Genomic DNA, 17,703 nt, shown 5'->3' on the forward strand with positions numbered 1-17,703 from the left:
CTGCACACGAGGTGTTCAGTCCATACCCAGTTCAGAGCCACCACACTGTCCCCAAGTGTCTTCCTGGCCTGCCACACTCTCCAGGCCTCTGCCCGAGTGTCATTGTCTCACAGAGCCAGTCACCCATGGTAGCCTCCCTGGCTCTGGGAGGGCAGGGCTACCACTACCCTACCTGCTGATCGCTCACAAGTGTGTCCCTCCTGGGGGATGCCTACCGTAAGGTAAGGTTTCACCTCCTCCTCGGGCAGTAGCCAGTGAGTGATGTGGGCCATGCTCCACACTACCTTGCCGCAATGTGGGACACTTTTGGAGGGCCATCATGGTTCCAGAGCTCTCCATAGGGCCAACCGAGGCACCAGGTTTCCCCTCTGACAGTGCCCTTCTCACAGACAACATTCCAATGAACATGCAGCCCCAATTCCTCATCTCAGAGCCTGTTTTGAAGGAACCCCATCTAAGACCCCTTGCTTCTGTCACTCTGGCATGTGGGTCTTCACTTCTTGCCTCCCCCCACATAGGAATGCACATACTGTGGCTGCAGGACCTGCTTTGTTCACTCAATATCCATGGCCTTGCATCAAGCCTGGTACAACTGGGCACACAATGAACTCCTAGGAGAGTGGATCAAGTAGCTGGCAACGTGTCATACAAGGGAAGGAGCATCCACTACAGCACTGACTGAACATAAATACATGTCACTAGAGGTTACCAAATGTGGGGAGACGGTCCCTGTTACCAGAGTAGCCTTCAGCACTCACGTAAGCATGAAACCCATCTGAAGGAAGCCTTCTGGTCAGGTGCAGCCCACCTGATCCAAAAGTGACAGATTCTGAAAGGGGGCTTGGTCCTCTTCACTCTGCAGAGGCTGATGCCCTGAGGGCAGCTAGATACACAGGTCTGTGGGGAAAGGTCTCCCAAACTAGACTTCCCTCCAGACTGGGGTCTACAGGGATGAACTGAGCCAGCCTCCTTCCTCCCTCTCTTCATTTTTTTTGGGGGGGGGGCTCTCCTATAGCCCCAGCTGACCTGGAACTCACTATGTAGACCAGGCTGGCCTTGAACTCACAGAGATCTGCCAGCCTCTGCCTCCCGGGTGCTGGGATGAAAGGCGTGCGCCACCACACCCAGCTTTCCCTTCAGTTTTTAAAATATTTTTGAGGAAGGGTCTCATGTAGCCCCGGCTGGCCTGGAACTCCCAGTGTAGTCAAAGATGACTTTGAATTTATGACCCTCCTGCTTTCACCTCCTGAGTGCTGAGATTACAGGTGTGTATCATCACTCTTAGCACAAGTGAGCTTTTTAATGGATCAGGCACTTAAATCTATGACACCATGACAAATATGCTCACATTCAGGTTCACTATGGGAATGTCATTTTGGCTCCAAGTTTGCTGCTTAGAGGTCCCTAGAGTGGGTGTTTCATGCCTAGTGTGACCCTGCTTCCCTCCCCTTCTCCTTCCCCACTCAGCATTTCTTCCTTAACCCAGACTCAGGCTGGGTGGCTGGGTACCTGTCAGGCTCTGAGCCACATGGACTTAATGTCATTCCATAAGGAATGCAAAGTGAGAAGACACAAAGTGACTAAGCACAGAGGAGTTGGGGAAAAGTTTCCCTCTGTGAAGGTGGCAGTTGTCACCACCTATGAATTTCCTAGCTCTTCATAGTACATTGTATGAGTCCCAGAGCCTCAGTTTCCCACCTTTGTAGGGAGATGATACCCATCACTGCTACTCCACTACACAGCAGCCGCTCTTGTGCTGAACTGTGTGCTGTGGGCTCCACGCACAGAGCACCATGGCTAACGGACAAGTAGTCCTCCTGCTGGGACTAGGAGGAACACAGGCTGCCAGCCATGTAGTAACTGGCATGTCCAGAGTCATCCCCAGGCCTCAAGCTGCAAGGTCATGGGGCTGACTGTGCTTACTCAGCCTCCAACTCCTCACTCGGGCTGAGTTTCCGTCACCCTCTTCAGCAGCTAAGCCAGTCCCCAAGGGACTCAGGCCTCCCTAGGCTTCCAGCCATCACCGCCAATCCCGAGGATTACCGCAGTAGCCTCCAGCTGGACTCCTCACTGTCATCCTGCCAACGCATCCTCTGTGCTTCTACCAGTTGAAAAAACAATCCCTTTGACTCAGCAGTTCCACTGCCAGCAATTTACCCAATGGCTACACTGGCAAAAGCAGCCTCAGATACATGAACAAGGATGTTTGCTGCAGCATTTTGTAATAACTAATACCCAGAAGCAACCTGGATGGCTATCTAGAGCTGCTGGTGCAGCTGCTGGAAGGAATGGGCAGAGCATCCATGCTGGTGGAACCCCAAGACTCCCAGCTGGATTGCCCCTTGAGAAAAGGATTGGGGTTGCCTTGGGTGTGAATAACTTTTTTGTACTTTTCTCTATTCCCTGAATCTTCAACTTTTTTTTTTTTTAATATTTTATGGGGCTGGAGAGATGGCTCAGTGGTTGAGAGCACTGACTGCTCTTGCAGAGGACCCAGGTTTGATTCCTAGCACCCACATGGCAGAACCATCCTTAACTCCAGTTCCAGGGGAATTCGAAGCCCTCTTCCGACCCTGCAGCATTGCACAACACATTGCACGACACAGGAGCACGCACATACATGCAGGCAATACACTCATATACATAAAATAAAAATATTTAAAAAATTAAAATTAAAAAAAAATTATTAGCTGGGCGTGGTAGTACATGCCTTTAATTCCCAGTATTCAGGAGGCAGAGGCAGGCAGATCGCTGAACGTTTGAGGTCAGCCTGGTCTACATAGTGAATTCCAGGCCAGCTGTGGCTACAAGAAGACCCTGTGTCAAAGACCAAAAAAAAAAAAAAAAAAGTATTTTATTATTATGTGTGTACTCTGGAGGTCAGAAGAGGGCACTGGATTCCCCTGGAACTGGAGCTACAGATGAGCCACTACACTAAGAACTGAACCTGGGTCCTCTGCAAGAGGACCAAGTTAACACCCAGTGTTGTTAACTGCTGAGCCATCTCTCCAGCCCCCTCAACTTAGGTATTTTCATCTTGAAAGCAAAGAGTAATACTGGCCACAAGGCTCACCAGACAATCCCCACTTGGCCAGACTCCCTCCCATAGGCAGCCCCGGGCACTTGGTGCTCAATGTCATAAGCCACTCCAGCCTCCAAAACACCCTCCCATTCCCAGGCACCTGACACAGCAGGTTCCTTTATTTTCCACATGCTTGTCCAGGTGATCCCTTCTGCCTACATCCCCAATCCCACAGACCCTGCTAAGCCTGAAAGGAAGTTATGAAGAGGAAAACGCACAGCTGGAGTGGGATGGACTGGGAGCTGCACTGCCCCCAGGATCTCTTCATGCTCTTCCTGTGGGGAGCTTGAGGCCCCAGTGTTCACAGCCAACAGAGTCACCTCACCCAAGGCCTTATCTTATAGGGGGTTTGGGGTAGACGGGAGGTGGTAGTCACCCAGCGATCTGTGACAAACCAAAGGTTTCTATAGACAGGCTGAGGACTGAACTGGCTCCAGCTTGCTGAGGCCTCAGGTGTGATCACAGACGCAACAGCTGAGCTCCATCCTTTCTCTCCATTGCTCCCACCCATGCTCTCCACAGGCGCTGGGCCTAGTTTCTTCCCAAACATCCACACACAGGTGTCTCTAGGTGTGTCCTAGGGAAGTTAACCCAAAACACCAGCTGTGGGAACTTGGGTCTTCTTCTGTTTTCTCATTTTAGGTTTTAGAACCGTGCCTTTCATATACTAGTCAGACCCAAAACACCAGCTGTGGGAACTTGGGTCTTCTCCTTCTGTTTTCTCATTTTAGGTTTTAGAACCGTGCCTTTCATATACTAGTCACTCGGTATTTCTCTTCCCTACTGAAGTGGCATTTACTGTGCAGCCACCCTGGAGGGCTATGTGAAGATAAGTCAAGGTGTTGTGCGCAAGGCACCGGGAATGGTGACACTGTGTAAATAAGACTTGACACTGTTTGGAGGCCAGATGATCCAGGGAACTAGTCATCCAAACCCACCAAGCAGGAAAACTAGAGCTCTACAACAAGTACTCTATTCAGAGCCTCTACAGTCACTGTGGGATGTGTGTACAACTTAAACAACTCTGTAAAAAGTCAGTGCACATTTAGAGCACCTGCCATGAGGCAAACAAGACAGGCTCTTAGTCTAAAATTTACGAAATAAGGAAGGGAGCATGGATGTAGCTTGGTAGCACACTGCTTTGTCTTGGGTTCACTCTTCAGTACTGCAAACAAACAAAAATAAAGCCAAGACCTGAGTTTGATCCAAAGAACCCATATAAAGATGGAAGGAGAGACCTGACTCCACAAACTTGTTCTCTCACCTCCATATGTGTGCCATGGCATATGCTATACCCCCAATAACGCATAAAAAATTCCAAGGAAGGTGATATTAGCTTCAAGTTTCAGATGAGAGACTGAAACTCAGCATTCATCTAAGATGCCACATGGGTCCAAGGCAAAGCTAGCCCAGGACCCATAGGAGAGAAGGAAGCACATGGCATAGGCAACATACAGCCCCTCAACCACACCCTCAAACCATGGCATAGGCAACATACAGCCCCCCAACCACACCCTCAAACCAATGCAGGCTCCAAAGCAACACAGACACATGGACTTTTTTTTTTTTTTTTCGGTCTTTTTGAGACAGGGTCTCCCTGTAGCCTCAGCTGACCTGGAACTCGCTATATAGACCAGGCTGGCCTCAATCTCCCAGAGATCCACCTGCCTCTGCCTCCCACATGCTGGGATTAAAGGAGTGTGCCACCACACCCAGCACAAAGCCTCTTCATTGCCAATAAGACCACCAGACCAAGAATATGGAGGCTCCCCAGGCCCAGGCACTGCCTTTCCAGGATGTAGACTCTTCAGAGGGCAGGAGGTTAGGGGAACTCGACCCCAGAAGGTCCTCAGCTCACACAGCACCGTGTAAATGCAGAGCTAAAAACTTCCTGAACGTCTCTGGCTGGAAGTCAACAGGCCCAACAGGTTCCTGGAAAGAACAAAGCCCATTAGGATCCTGCTACCAGGTTTAATGACAGCAAATGAAATAGGTTACTATTCTATAAACCTTCAGTGCCTGGCTAATCACCATCTCTTTCTCCCACATCACCTCTCTCATGGACCAAGAGGGACACTGAGGAGTTGGCACTAAGAATCCTGAGGGCTCCTGGCACCCATCAGCCAAGTCATCTGTTGGCACTGCCTTGCTCCCTAAATCCCCTCTCTCCAACCACCAGGAACAAATGATGGTCCCTTGTAATCACAAAGACAAGAATCTCTTTCCATTCCACACTAATGTATCATTCCTGCTCTCACTGTGCTGGGCCTGAGCTCCTAGCAGTCCAGGAGTGATGTGAATCTGTTCCTATCCTTGAGCAACTTCCAGGTGCTTAAATTTTTTATTTTAATGTACATGACTGTTTTGCCTGAATATGTGTAAAGTGCTCCACATGCATGCCTGGTGCCCATGGAGGCCAGAAGAGGATGTTGGATCCCCTGGAACTGGAGTTACAGAAGAGCAAGAAGTGATCTTAACTGTTGAGCATCTCTCCAGCCCCCAACCAGGTATTTAAATAGTAACTAGAAAAGGTGACAGACCTCAATACAGAAATAGTACAAAAAGGCTCGTGTGTGTGTGTGCGTGTGTGCGCGCGCGCGCGTGCCTCATTGGCTTTCATGAAGGGTAAGTAGAATGGACCAGAAAGAAAAAGGAAAGGATAGAAGCTGAGAGAGCAGTATTTACACTAGCACAGGTATACAACTGAGGACAGGAAGGACCAGGGTAAAGCTCGAGCCCAGATCCATGGTGGTGGGGTAAAGAGGTAGGAAATGGAGTTGGAAATGTTAACTGGAAGCCCTGACCAAACCAATAGCCTGCCTGCTGCTGAATTCATATTCTATGAAAAACAGGACTTGAAACATAAGGAGACAACACTAACAACAGACAGACAGGAGGTGGCTGGTGGGACTGCACTAAGACAATGGATCTGGGGCCAAAGAAAAGGGCCCAGACTCAGACAGCATTTCAAGGAGAGAGCACACTGACAGGCTGGAGAAGTCATTACAGAAATGACATGTTCATAAAGTTCAAAGGCCACTTAACTCCACTGAGCAAGTCTGCACCTGAGCCCTGTTGGGGTACAGCTGGTCAGATCCAGCAGCACCTCTGCTCTGCCTTCTCATCCCTGAGCCAGCTTTGTCTCCTCAGACTGGCATCTGCCTGGCATCCTAGCCTCAACTGGTTTACACACGGTTGCTGCCCGTTGCACAGACAGTGGGCTGGACTCTCATCTGAGCCCAAAGTACAGCAGGGCCACGGGAGGAGCTCCACATGGGTGAAATGAAACAGTGAATGTAGTGTCCATAGGTCTGCTGTGCTGGATGGCTTCAGTTGTGTACCTGCCATATGTGGGAAGAGGGAACCTCAGTGAGGTACTACCTCCATCGAATTGGCTTGTGGCCATGTCTGTGAGGCATTTTCTTGACTACTGAGTGATGTGGGAAGGACCAGCCCACCCACTACGGGTTGTGCCACCTCTGGGCAGGTGGTTCTGGGTTGTGTAAGAAAGGTCAAGCACAGGTTAGGGAAGTAAGCCAATAAGCAGAGTTCCTCTGTGATCTGTGCTTCAGTTCCTGCCTCCAGGTTCCTGCCCTGAGCTCCTATCTTGGCTACTCTTGATAATGTACTGTGAGCTGTAAGCCAAATAAACCCTCTTCTCCCTGAATTATTCTGGTCAGAATGTTTTATCACAGCAATAGAAAGCTAACTAGAACACCTTCTAGCTCAATTTGGTGGAGGAAAAACATGAACCCAGATAACCACAGGGCAACAGTGTGATTGTGCTGTGACAGGGGCCCCATTCACTGATGGGGGCAGGGAAGTAAATACAGGGACCATCTCCACAGCAGGAGCTGAAGGGAAAAGCAAGGAGGTGTGTGTATTGGATTCTTAGAACCAGAGCCCTCCTCTCAGACCATGCTCAACCCCCAAGGCTCACTCTGGATAGGACAAGATGAGTCAAGGCCTTGTAATCACTAGGCTGGAGATGGCTGGACTTACCACCACCACCTTCTTTTTGATCACTGGGAGACACCAGAAATGCTGGTAAAGAACCTGGTCCGAGTCCATCCATACCAAATTCTTGATGCCCTCACTAGAGGCCAGATCTGTGGTGTTCAACTGCAATACTAGAAACTGGAAGACACGTCCATCAGAGCCCACGCTCTGCACAACTATGGGTTGCTCCAAGACCTTGGCGGTGTCCTATGAGGAAAAGCAGTCAAGTAAACAAACAATGGGGTGGAATAGGACGTATCAGGCAGCTTCCAATTCCATCGTTCAAACACCCAACTGCTTCCTTTTAAAGGACAGTTAAGATAGAACAAGGGGGACAGCAATGACATTATCAAATGCTAACCTGGGATATGAACAGATCTATCATTCAGTTCTCACTCCATCTGACAGGAAGAACAGACTCAACAAGGTAAACTGACCAGTCTGAAGCTGCAGAGATAGACTGAGCATGCTGTCACTTCCACCTTGCTCCTCAGGGCCTGGCATCACTGGGAACTCCTGAGGACTGGACTGTCTGCACTGCAGTGAGTCATCTCAGCTTCACACCCTCATTGCAACTTAGTGGGCCACATTCCTAGAGGAGCTCCTCCAGCCACGTATCAGAATCAGTGCCTTTACAATGGTCTTTCAGTTAGAGCCATGTAGTAACAGTAATGATACTAAAACACTTCAATTATTGAATAAAGCCCACTTCAGTGCTGGGCATCCTGCTTGCTTTTCATACGTGAGACTCACCTCTACTCTCATAAATCTAGAAGCATTTCACTCCACAGATAAAGATGCTGAGGTTCGGAGAGATTTATTTCAAGGTCAGTTTGTTCAAGGCTACCCTGAGGTACGAGTTAGGATCAAACCCAAGACACTAAGTCATTTAATCCTACTGTTCCGGCCTACACCTAGCGTCCCAGCATATCTGACAGCAGCACCTCTTTCATTCTCAAATGTCCTTATTTAGATGAATCACGCAGTCTACCTTTGGAGACTTTGCACCAATCCAGTTGGTGACTGCTATTTGCTCGCCAAAGATCCAGCAGGCAAGCCTGGGAAAGCAGGGCATCCTAACGCGAAAATGCTGCTGCCTTGACCCTCCAGGGCTGGCCTGGCACCAGGACTGGCTAATGGTAGACCTCAGTGTGGGCCACACTAGGGCAATTGGCCTTAAAAATACCTGTTCTTAGCTGCATGAGAAATAAATAAAAAGGAAAGTACCTATAAGTGTTTGCCAAGAATTCTATATTGACTCTTATCTCCCTCTACAGATCAATAAAACTGCAGGTAGAACATAAATTTCTCAGCAATTTTACCTTTTACATGGAGGCTCTTCCCATAATTGCTCAACTTCACATCCCCAGGAATAATCTGTACCTGGAGAGGGTGGGGAGGCTGCCTCTTCTACCCAACTGGGTGGCAATTAGTGGCTGGCAGAGACTATACTGAGTCTGTGGGCCTAGGACATGGCATGTGGCTGCCTCTTCCCCCTGCCCAAACTGGGCACAGCACATCCTTTGAAGCTGTAGGGATCATGGATCAATCTATGCTTTCTTCCCCACTTGTTAGCTGTGGGGTCTCAGGCAACTTACCTAACCTTCCAGATAATTCAGGAAGTATACAGTGAGGGAAGGATTGGACAGGCATAGAAGAGTATATAAAGATCTGGCAGCTGCCAATCTCTCTGGTTTTACTTTATTTCTCTCCATACTGGAATAGAACCCAGGGACTCATGTATGCTAAAAAGGTGCTCTACCACTGAGCTATATTAAAGCCCACTTGCAAGTTCTTAGCTGTATGACCTTGAGCAAGTAAATAAATAGTCTACATGAGCCTGTTTCTCCATCTATAATGTGAAGTTAACAACATATGCCACACACGGTTGTTACAAGGAGCAAACCATGTCAGTAGTCCTCAAATTTTAATGCACAGTTTCAAACTCAAGCACCGCCTGAGGTGCTTTTTAAACACTGACTGCTGGGCCCATCCCCAGGGCTTCTGATTCAATAGGTGTAGGAAGCACATGTCCATTAGGCCCCTAGATGAAGTCCTGTTGTTCCTCCAGGACTGTGTTTTGAGAACCACCCTTGTCAACAGTCCATTAATGCCTAGATGTAGCAGGTGCTCAATACAGGCAAAGTCTCTTCTACTCCCTACCCATGCAGCCAACCAAACTTCCCCAACCCTACCAGTGCCTAGACCAGGTAGGATGGATGGCAAGTAAGAATTCCCTCACTCCCAGGAGGACCTTAGGCCTTAGGTTTGAACCAAGAACTGGGAGAACAGCAGCATCACTCATAAACAGTGCCTGACACACATTCAGCCAGTCTTTCTTCCCATCTTGAGACAGCTCTCTGTGACAACCACTCAGACTCCATTCTACACCATCTAGGTCTTGGGACTTTGTCTCAACACTGTGGACCACGAATAAGTGGTATCTTGGGTTCCTGTAGCCCACCCTGAGCTGGCAGCAGGTCTGAGCCATCTGCATGGCCTCACTTCCTGTGCCTTTTGACGGTGCCCTGTGCTCCAGGTTTGACCCTATTGAGCAGGGTGGTATGAAGAGCACAGACAATAAGCTTCAGAGTAGGGTATGCCTCATTCCAAACCTTTCTCTACCACTTCCTGTTGGAGAAGGCAGTACAAACTGATTAGCTCCCTGTGATCCTGTGGCATAACCTGAAAAATAGGGCTTTGAATGATACCTGAAGGGTTACTGTGTCTGGGTAAAGTACAGGTCCAGTGAGCCCCAAGCAAAAGTTAGCTTGTTGCTACAAGGTGAGTGGAAATGCATCTCCCTAAGATTCCTGTCAAGCCCAAAGTAAATACCTCACTCCCTTCTTTCTGTGACTAGTCTTTACGGCGGGATACCAACCACACAGAAAGTAGCTTCATGGTCTTCTCCACACACATACCCCATAGAGGAGCCTGGCCTGAGCCAGGGCATTCCCAAAAGCAAACAGGAGCATCTTGGTCCGCAGCTGATCTGGCTGAAAGCGGTGTGACCGTAAATTGGCCTTTTCCAGGAAATATAAGGTGTGGGGATAGGGGTAAGGATAGCCCTCCCGGAATCCTGCAAGAGAAGAGTCAGAAGGGGCAGGGAGACAAATTCACCAGCCTGCCACAGAGCCTCAGAAAGTACTCCTGACCTCGGCTCAGGGTAGGCACAGACTCAGAGGAGGCACCCGCTATCCCTCTAGCTCAGGCAGTGGATGTCAGCCTACTGCTGTACCTTGCCTGGTGCCTGCTTTCACAAATGGTTCTATTGGTGCATCACTGTGTTCATAGATTTATGGATGTCTACCTGTAGCTGAGACAGAAGCCACAGGTGGTCTGTAAAACCTATAATGTGTCAAATGTTACTATTTGGCTCTTCACAGAAAGCACTTGCAAAATTGTACCAGGTGCTTCCTGCACAGGCATCTTAACTCCGTCCTTTCTCTCTCATTCAAGTGTAGATGACAGTGAGGGCTCAATGGTTAAGAGTACTGACTGCTCTTGCAGAGGACCTGGGTTCGATTCCCAGCACCCACATGGCAGCTACGAACCATCTTTAACTCCAGTTCCAGGGGAATCCAAAGCCCTCTTCTGACCTCCACAGCACTGTATGACATGGGTGCACTCACATACATGCAGGCAATACACTCATACACATAAAATAAAAATAATAAATAAAATATTAAAAAAAAGATGGATAACCTAAAAGCTGTGGTAGTTATTAAGAAGAAAGCAGAAATCAATTAACATTAGCAACAAATAACTTGCCTCCTATCTCGTGACTTCATTTTAGCACCTGCTCACCTCAGCCATGACTACCAAGTCATGAGCTTCTTCAGCATTGCTATGAATAACCCTTTGGTGGGTTGGGGGCTTCTAGAATAAGTGACCTGAATCAGTGAACACAAGTGAAAAGGAGGAAGAAGGCTGGGGATACAGGCTCTGAAAAACCTGGAGAAGAGTACTAGCTGAGAGCCCTGCTTTCCTGCATGCCTCGTCCTTCAGGCTGCTCTACTCTGCAGCACATGGACACTCAGCACACACTGTGCTGAGCTCTAGACCGGAATAAGGGATGGAACTAGAGTAGAGTCTGCCATGGCCTGTGAACTCAGTCTAGAGCCTCAATCACATCCAAACACAGACAGGTCAAGAACCAACGTGACTCAGGGACAGTGGGAGGACAGATAAAAGGCCCCTGATTGAAACTGAGAGGAAGTGATTCCTAAGATGAACTGCAGAAAATGAAGAGCTAGCAAGCATAGGCTGCCACACAGATTCCAGGAGACAATGCATGTGAGGCACCAGCACCCAGTACTTTTAATATATCCTTCCCATTAAAAAAAAGCATGCTCCCTATTTCTGTAATCCAAAGGCTCTGCTCCTTACCTGTGTCATCTTTCACATCATAAACATGACATTCCTGAAGATCGATGGTGGGAGATATGGGATAGAAGGTCTCAAGAACATGACTCTTGGTAGCTTCAACCTCCTTTCTGGAGGCAATGGAGGGCAGAGGATCCTTGGCACTCAGTCGGGCACCACTAGCACCACGGACCTGAAGGAGAAGAGACTCTAAAGGGGGGGAAAGATGATTAGTCTAACCTGGTCTAAAGCCTTTTCTCAGCTCTGCAAAATATGAAGCCCTCATCTCTCATGAACCTTTAAGTCCAAGTCTGTTACAGCTTTTCTAGATGACCAGCCTGAGCAGAAAACACAAAATGTGGCATTAGAATATTAATCCTGGGGGGCTGGAGAAACGGCTCAGTGGTTAAGAGCACACTGGCTGCTCTTGCAGAAGACCTGGGTTTGAATCCCAGCACCCACATGGAGGCTAACAATTGTTTGTAACTCCACTTCCAGGGGATCTAATGCCCTTTTCTGGCCTCTGCGAGCACTGCATGACAGGGGCACACTTACACACATGCAGGCATAATGCTCATACACATAAACAAACAAAAAAAAAAATTTAACAAGTTCTTGAGAGGACAAGGAACTAGAGCACACTTCTCCATACCTCCTTTCCTTATGAACTCTTAAGGCCTTCTGATCCATGGATGCCCATTTGGCCCTAACCTGATCTTCCAGAACACCAGCTCAAAGCCTTGGACCCAAAGATGACTAAGAACTACTCTTTTCTCTCAAGGAGCTCTGTAAGCAGCAAGTGCTACAGCAAAAAGTACACGTTATATTCAGATATGGCCTCACAAAGCCTAGGAAGCCTCCTGAAGGAAGCAGAACCTTAAAACTGGGCAGAAGTTGGATAGCAGGGTCTCTCAACTTTGATACTATTCAGTTGGGATCAGCTAATTCTCTGGTGAAGGGGGGCTGTCTTGTGTACGTAAGGTGTTTAGCAGCAGCCCTGGCCTCTGCCCGCTACGCATCACTCTCCACCTCCACTTCCCCTCCCCCACAAACCCATCCAAGTCACAGCAATCAAGACACTGCCAAATGTCCCCTAGAGGGTAAAAACTGTCTCTGCTGTAACACCCCTGGGTAGCAGTCTGCTGGCACTGAAAAAGACTAGGATATAAAGGCACAGAGTGTGTGCCTCTGTGGAAAAACAAACCAGGGTGACAAGATATCAGAGGGCAAGAGGGAAACACTGAGACCACAGGCAGAGAGCCAGCTTGTTTTGTTGTTTTTTTTTAAAGGTTGATTGATTTGTGCCTGAATGAGTGTATGTACACCAAAAGTTTGCAAATGCCTTGGAGGCCAGAAAGCATCAGAACCCCAAACTAAAATTACAGCTGGTTGTGAGCCTGAGTCATCTGATGTGGGTGCTGGGAACAAAACCTAGGTCCTCTACAAGAGCAGTTAAACACTCTTTACTACTGAACTATCTCTCCAACCAGGCCAGCTTGTTCTTAAAACAGAGTAAAGAAAAGCTGTACCAGAGAGCCGCATTTAAGTTAGATTAGTATGTATTCTACACAGAGGTACAGGTGGTCAGAGGAAACAACCTCACAGCTGACAGACCAGCAAGCCTGCTGCTGTGAATGTGTGGAGATGCCCATGGGAGACCATGTGCCACCGCCAGATAAAATGTGCTTGGAAACACTGTTGAACACAGTCATCTGAGGGGCTCTGGGAACAGACACTTTCCTCTGCAGGTACCTGGTTCAGAGAATCAAATCTCAGTGTGAGGATCAGGGTTAGTTTTCTTATAGGTTTAGAAATTGGTTTGGTCAACAGTACTGCCATTTAATCAGTGTGTGGCCTCCCTTACTAGATATATAAAAAACGATGCTACATCTGCAGATGGATAAATTCTGTGATAACTGCACCTCAAGATTAGTTTCCTAAAGCATTTCCTATTTTCTCACACATAATGTGAAGGAACACAAATGTGCCCAGACCTCTCCTAACCTTGGGTTTTAGATTCTCCCCATAGATTGCTCTAGTGTGGTTTCTAATTCAATTCCCTCCACATCCCTCCTCTGGTGACAGTTCCAAATGGGGCAGTTTAATTAGAGGTAATACTTGATGATGAGCCAACAAGTACTCTCCATTAATGAGGTGCACTAATTTCCTTAGTGGTGCCATTACTTCTTCCTGACTTTTTGCCAGGAAGTCCATATACAAAGGGGAAAGCTGGGGAAACCTGACCAAAGAGATATCCTTAAAGCCCAAGATATTCCACAGCTGGTTTCCTTGCTCCATGAGGCCATCACTTAGAAACACCTGTGTCTACTGACGCTCATCTGAAATATCAGCATGCACTACCAAGCACACAGCATATGCAAAAACACACAGGTGGAGAAGCTGGATACCAAAAAGCTGCAAATGGCTAATTAAGAGATAGGGGAATGGGGCAGCAGAGAAGAAAAGGCTTGAAGGATGAGATAGATGGCCTTGCATCCCATAATGAATTGTCTAAGTTCCTGGGAGACAGTACTGGGGAACACATGGAAAGACTTGCCCTGTAGAAAGACCACACTAGCAACTTTGTTGAACAGGAACTTAGAAGACTGCAGAAGTGTGAAAGGGGGAAGAAAGCTGTTGAATGTGGGAGGGCAGAGATCGATGTGGTTTATTTCCTTGTCTTCAGCATTTAGAAACACCCAAACATACTGCCAGGTGCTGAATGGATATGGTTGGCTGTTAATGATTGAAAAAATAATAGTCTTTGAAAGGCCGGGTGTGTAGCGTACGCCTTTAATCCCAGCACTTGGGAGGCAGAGGCAGGCGGATCTCTGAGTTCGAGGCCAGCCTGGTCTACAAGTGAGTTCCAGGCCAGCTGGGGCTACAGGGAGACCATGTCTCAAAACACCAAAAAAAAAAAAGTCTTTGAAATGGTTTAAAAAAAAAAAAAAAAAAAGCCGCATGCCTTAATCCCAGCACACTCGGGAGGCAGAGGCAGGCGGATCTCTGTGAGTTCAAGGTCTACGTAGTGACACAGTGAGTTCCAGGACAGCTGGGGCTACAGGAATACCCTGTCTCAAAAAGACCAAAAAAAAAGAGAGGCCAGGCGTGGTGGCACATGCCTTTAATCCCAGTACTTGGGAGGGAGGCAGAGGCATGTGAATCTCTGTGAGTTCAAGGCCAGCCTGGTCTACATAGTGAGTTCTAGGCCAGCTGGGGCTACAGGAAGACCCTGTCTCAAAAATACCAAAAAAAACCAAAAAAAAACAGAAAAGAGGCCAGGGATGGTACCCCATGCCTTTAAATCCCAACACTGGAGAGGCAGAGGCAGGTGGATCTCTGTGAGTTCAAAGTCAGCCTGGTCTACATAGCGAGTTCCAGGTCAACTGGGGCCACAGGAAGATCACAAGTTTGCAGCCAGCCAGTGCTACATAGGGAGACCCTATAAAGGTTGTGTCTGAGCCCAAGAAAAATGTAGCAGGGGTAGGATAGGAAGGATGGAAGCAGGTGGGGCTGAGGGCAGAGGACTGGAAGGAAAAAAAACCCACAAAACAGCAAGGGTTCTGGGTATACGAGATGACCAACCTCGATTCCAGGTGGTGGATAATGAGTAGTTTTGGGCACAGATCCGTCTGGCCAGAGAAGGGTGCTTGAACATCTGGGATTTACACAGCTGTATGAGACTGTCCATAATGACTGGGCTTGGAGAAAAAAAAAAAGAAGAGAGACTTGAAGATTTATAGCAATGGGTTAACTCCAATATTCCTCAGTTGGAAATCTTACTTACTTGGGGAAAACTTACCAGTAGGTTTCTCTCTTGGGAATATCATCAGTGGAGTGCCAGAGACGGGCATGAGAGATGATATTCAGAACACGCTCATCTTGGTTCTCTATGTGATTCCTTGGATCATCAACAAGACTAAGCACTTTCTTGGGAAGGCCTTCTATTAACTTGGTCTTAGTAAGCCAGAGAGCCTGCTTCATACCTTGGGGCCATCAGCATAAAACAATGAAAAGAAAAAGCATTTCAGGAAGAGATGCTCATGCCTGCCAGGGAACACCGTGGAAAAAGGGCTGCCTCAAGAGAGGGCTGGATTTGTTTTGGGACATCTAAGTTAAAAAAAAGCAAAAGTGAAGAGGAGTCAAATTACAGCTCATCTTCAGGAATGCTATCTACTTCAAGGTAGTGAGAGCTTGCTGTGGGACTGAGTGCCCGCCTGGGATGGATTCAAATGGTATTTAAGGCAGCTGAGACCCTATGGTTGACTCCCTGCAGGCAGATAGATCCAAAGCTGTGAGACTAGCTCAGTGGATACCAGTCCTTCACTTAAGATCCCTTCTATGAATCTATATCCTAACCCTGACTAGAAGAGCCCTAACCCTAATAAGTCACTTATGAGATGTACGTCCATCACAACTACTCAATTCTGCCATTGTTGTAAAGTACATGTGCCACAGTTTTCAATAAAACTTTATTTACATTAACAGGGTACTGCCTAATTAGCTGACCCCAGCTCTGTAACATACTTACTGCTGGCAAGCTCTGACACAAGCTGAGGGCTCCCTTTAGCAAACGATGTAACTTCTGCATCTAGTGGTACAGCAGGAAAAACTTTGGAGTGAGGTAAACTCAGCTTGGGGCCTAAAACTACCATTGTTCTCTAAATCTGAAAACAGATAAAATATTAAGCTTGTATAGTTCACTAGTACACACATAAAATAAGTAATAATTTGAGCTGCCATTTACTGAATATCATTGTCTGTACCACAAACTTTACCTACAAGTTAGATGGGATTTTATGAAATGAAGGAGGAAATTCAGACTAAGAAATTTGCTTCAAGTCACTTACTTTGTTTTTTTAGAGACAGGGTCTGTCACTATCTAACCCTGGCAGATCTGGAAGTTACTATGTAGACCAAACTGGCCTCAAATTCACAAAGATCTGCCTACCTCTGCCTTCCAAGTGCTGGGATTAAAGGCATGCACCACCATGCCCAGCAACGTCACTTATCTTTAAAGTCCACCATGCTCAGCAATGTCACCTATCTTTAACATGGCACGGATAGAAGAACTAGAGTCTGTCTCCCCTAAAGCCCACAATCTTTCCACAACCTCAGCTTTTCTAGCCCTGTATCTTACAGGGTTTTATTGCAATTTTACAAAACCTCTCTGTGACTGGTCAAAGTGTAGGATATAGATCTTCAACCTAGTTCAATGAATATAATCTTAACTTGTAAATACTGTGAACACATACATCCACTTGGTATTCTATTACCAGAGTCACTCAAAGGAGTCATGGCCTATGAGATCCTTCATAGCACCCAATGGGGCCACTGAAAGTGGTTAATGGCTAGACAATCAGGTTGCAGGTACAGGACTAAGCATCTTCAGACGCTGGCCTACAATGGCCCCCAAATTCTTTCCTTGGAAAAAAAACACCAAAAAAACTCTAACCTAGGAAACCAGAGTTGTAGGCCTGGCTTCACTATCACCTACCAGCCCTCTGTGCCTGTACAGGTAAATCGCTTCCCCTCTCAGAACTGGCCAACCTGTGAAATGAAGTGACAGTCTTAAAGAGCAAACACCTTACACGCAAATTCTCTATTGCTCCCTCACACAAACATTCCTCTTTCCATTCCACTTGATAGTGACAACTCTCAGAAGATGGATGTCACTATGGCCCCACTTCGAAGAGGAAGAAACGAGACCCTCCGGACAATCCGGCTTAGGGCTGAGCAAAGAACAGGGTTCCCCGGTTTGTCCTAGGGCCTCACCCTCAAGGAGCCGGCAACGCTGGTGGAAGACGTAGCAGGCCTGCTCCTTGTAAAGCCGCTGCTCGTGAATCGGGGACGAGCGATGGAACCTCGGGTTATTCCAGCCGGGCTCCCACGGCGGGAAGAGCGGCCGCGCCAGCCCGGGCACGAAGTGCATCTTCCCCTCGTAGGTAATGGGTTCCAGTCCCGGAATCTCATACACCCTGTCCAGGGGGCGAGGCTCGGGCTTCCGCGTGGAGCGAACGCCCCACTCATAAGCCCCGCGTCTCGGAGCCCCGCAGCCCCCGAAGCCGAGCTTTCCAGAGCCAGTTAGCGCCCGCTTTGCGGGCCCGGACGCCAACGCCATTCCGACCCCGTATCCACAAGACTTCTAACTGGACGCCGCCATCTTTCCGCGCGCAGGGCGTGCCGGGAGCGAAAGGGACTAAGGCGCAGAGTCCCGTTTTGCGAGTGGCAGGCAGTTTAACCAATCACAGTCAAAC

At 48.0% G+C, this 17,703-nt stretch overlaps 1 protein-coding gene across 1 annotated transcript; it reads right to left on the reverse strand.

The window, feature by feature from the left end:
* Positions 1–4,674: 4,674 nt before the first annotated feature.
* On the reverse strand, positions 4,675–17,641 carry Mrpl37 (mitochondrial ribosomal protein L37). Its single transcript, XM_008832999.3, has 7 exons — positions 17,222–17,641; positions 15,249–15,432; positions 15,032–15,147; positions 11,471–11,656; positions 10,003–10,160; positions 7,085–7,288; positions 4,675–5,014 (listed from the first exon to the last, which is right to left on the reverse strand). Exons 1-7 carry the CDS (start codon positions 17,565–17,567, stop codon positions 4,937–4,939), a joined length of 1,272 nt encoding a protein of 423 aa, XP_008831221.1. The 5' UTR covers positions 17,568–17,641; the 3' UTR covers positions 4,675–4,936.
* Between the last annotated feature and the right edge of the window lie 62 nt (positions 17,642–17,703).

This window comes from Nannospalax galili, unplaced genomic scaffold (assembly GCF_000622305.1).
Source record: "Nannospalax galili isolate Female #2095 unplaced genomic scaffold, S.galili_v1.0 scaffold356, whole genome shotgun sequence".
Taxonomy (NCBI): Eukaryota; Metazoa; Chordata; class Mammalia; order Rodentia; family Spalacidae; genus Nannospalax; species Nannospalax galili.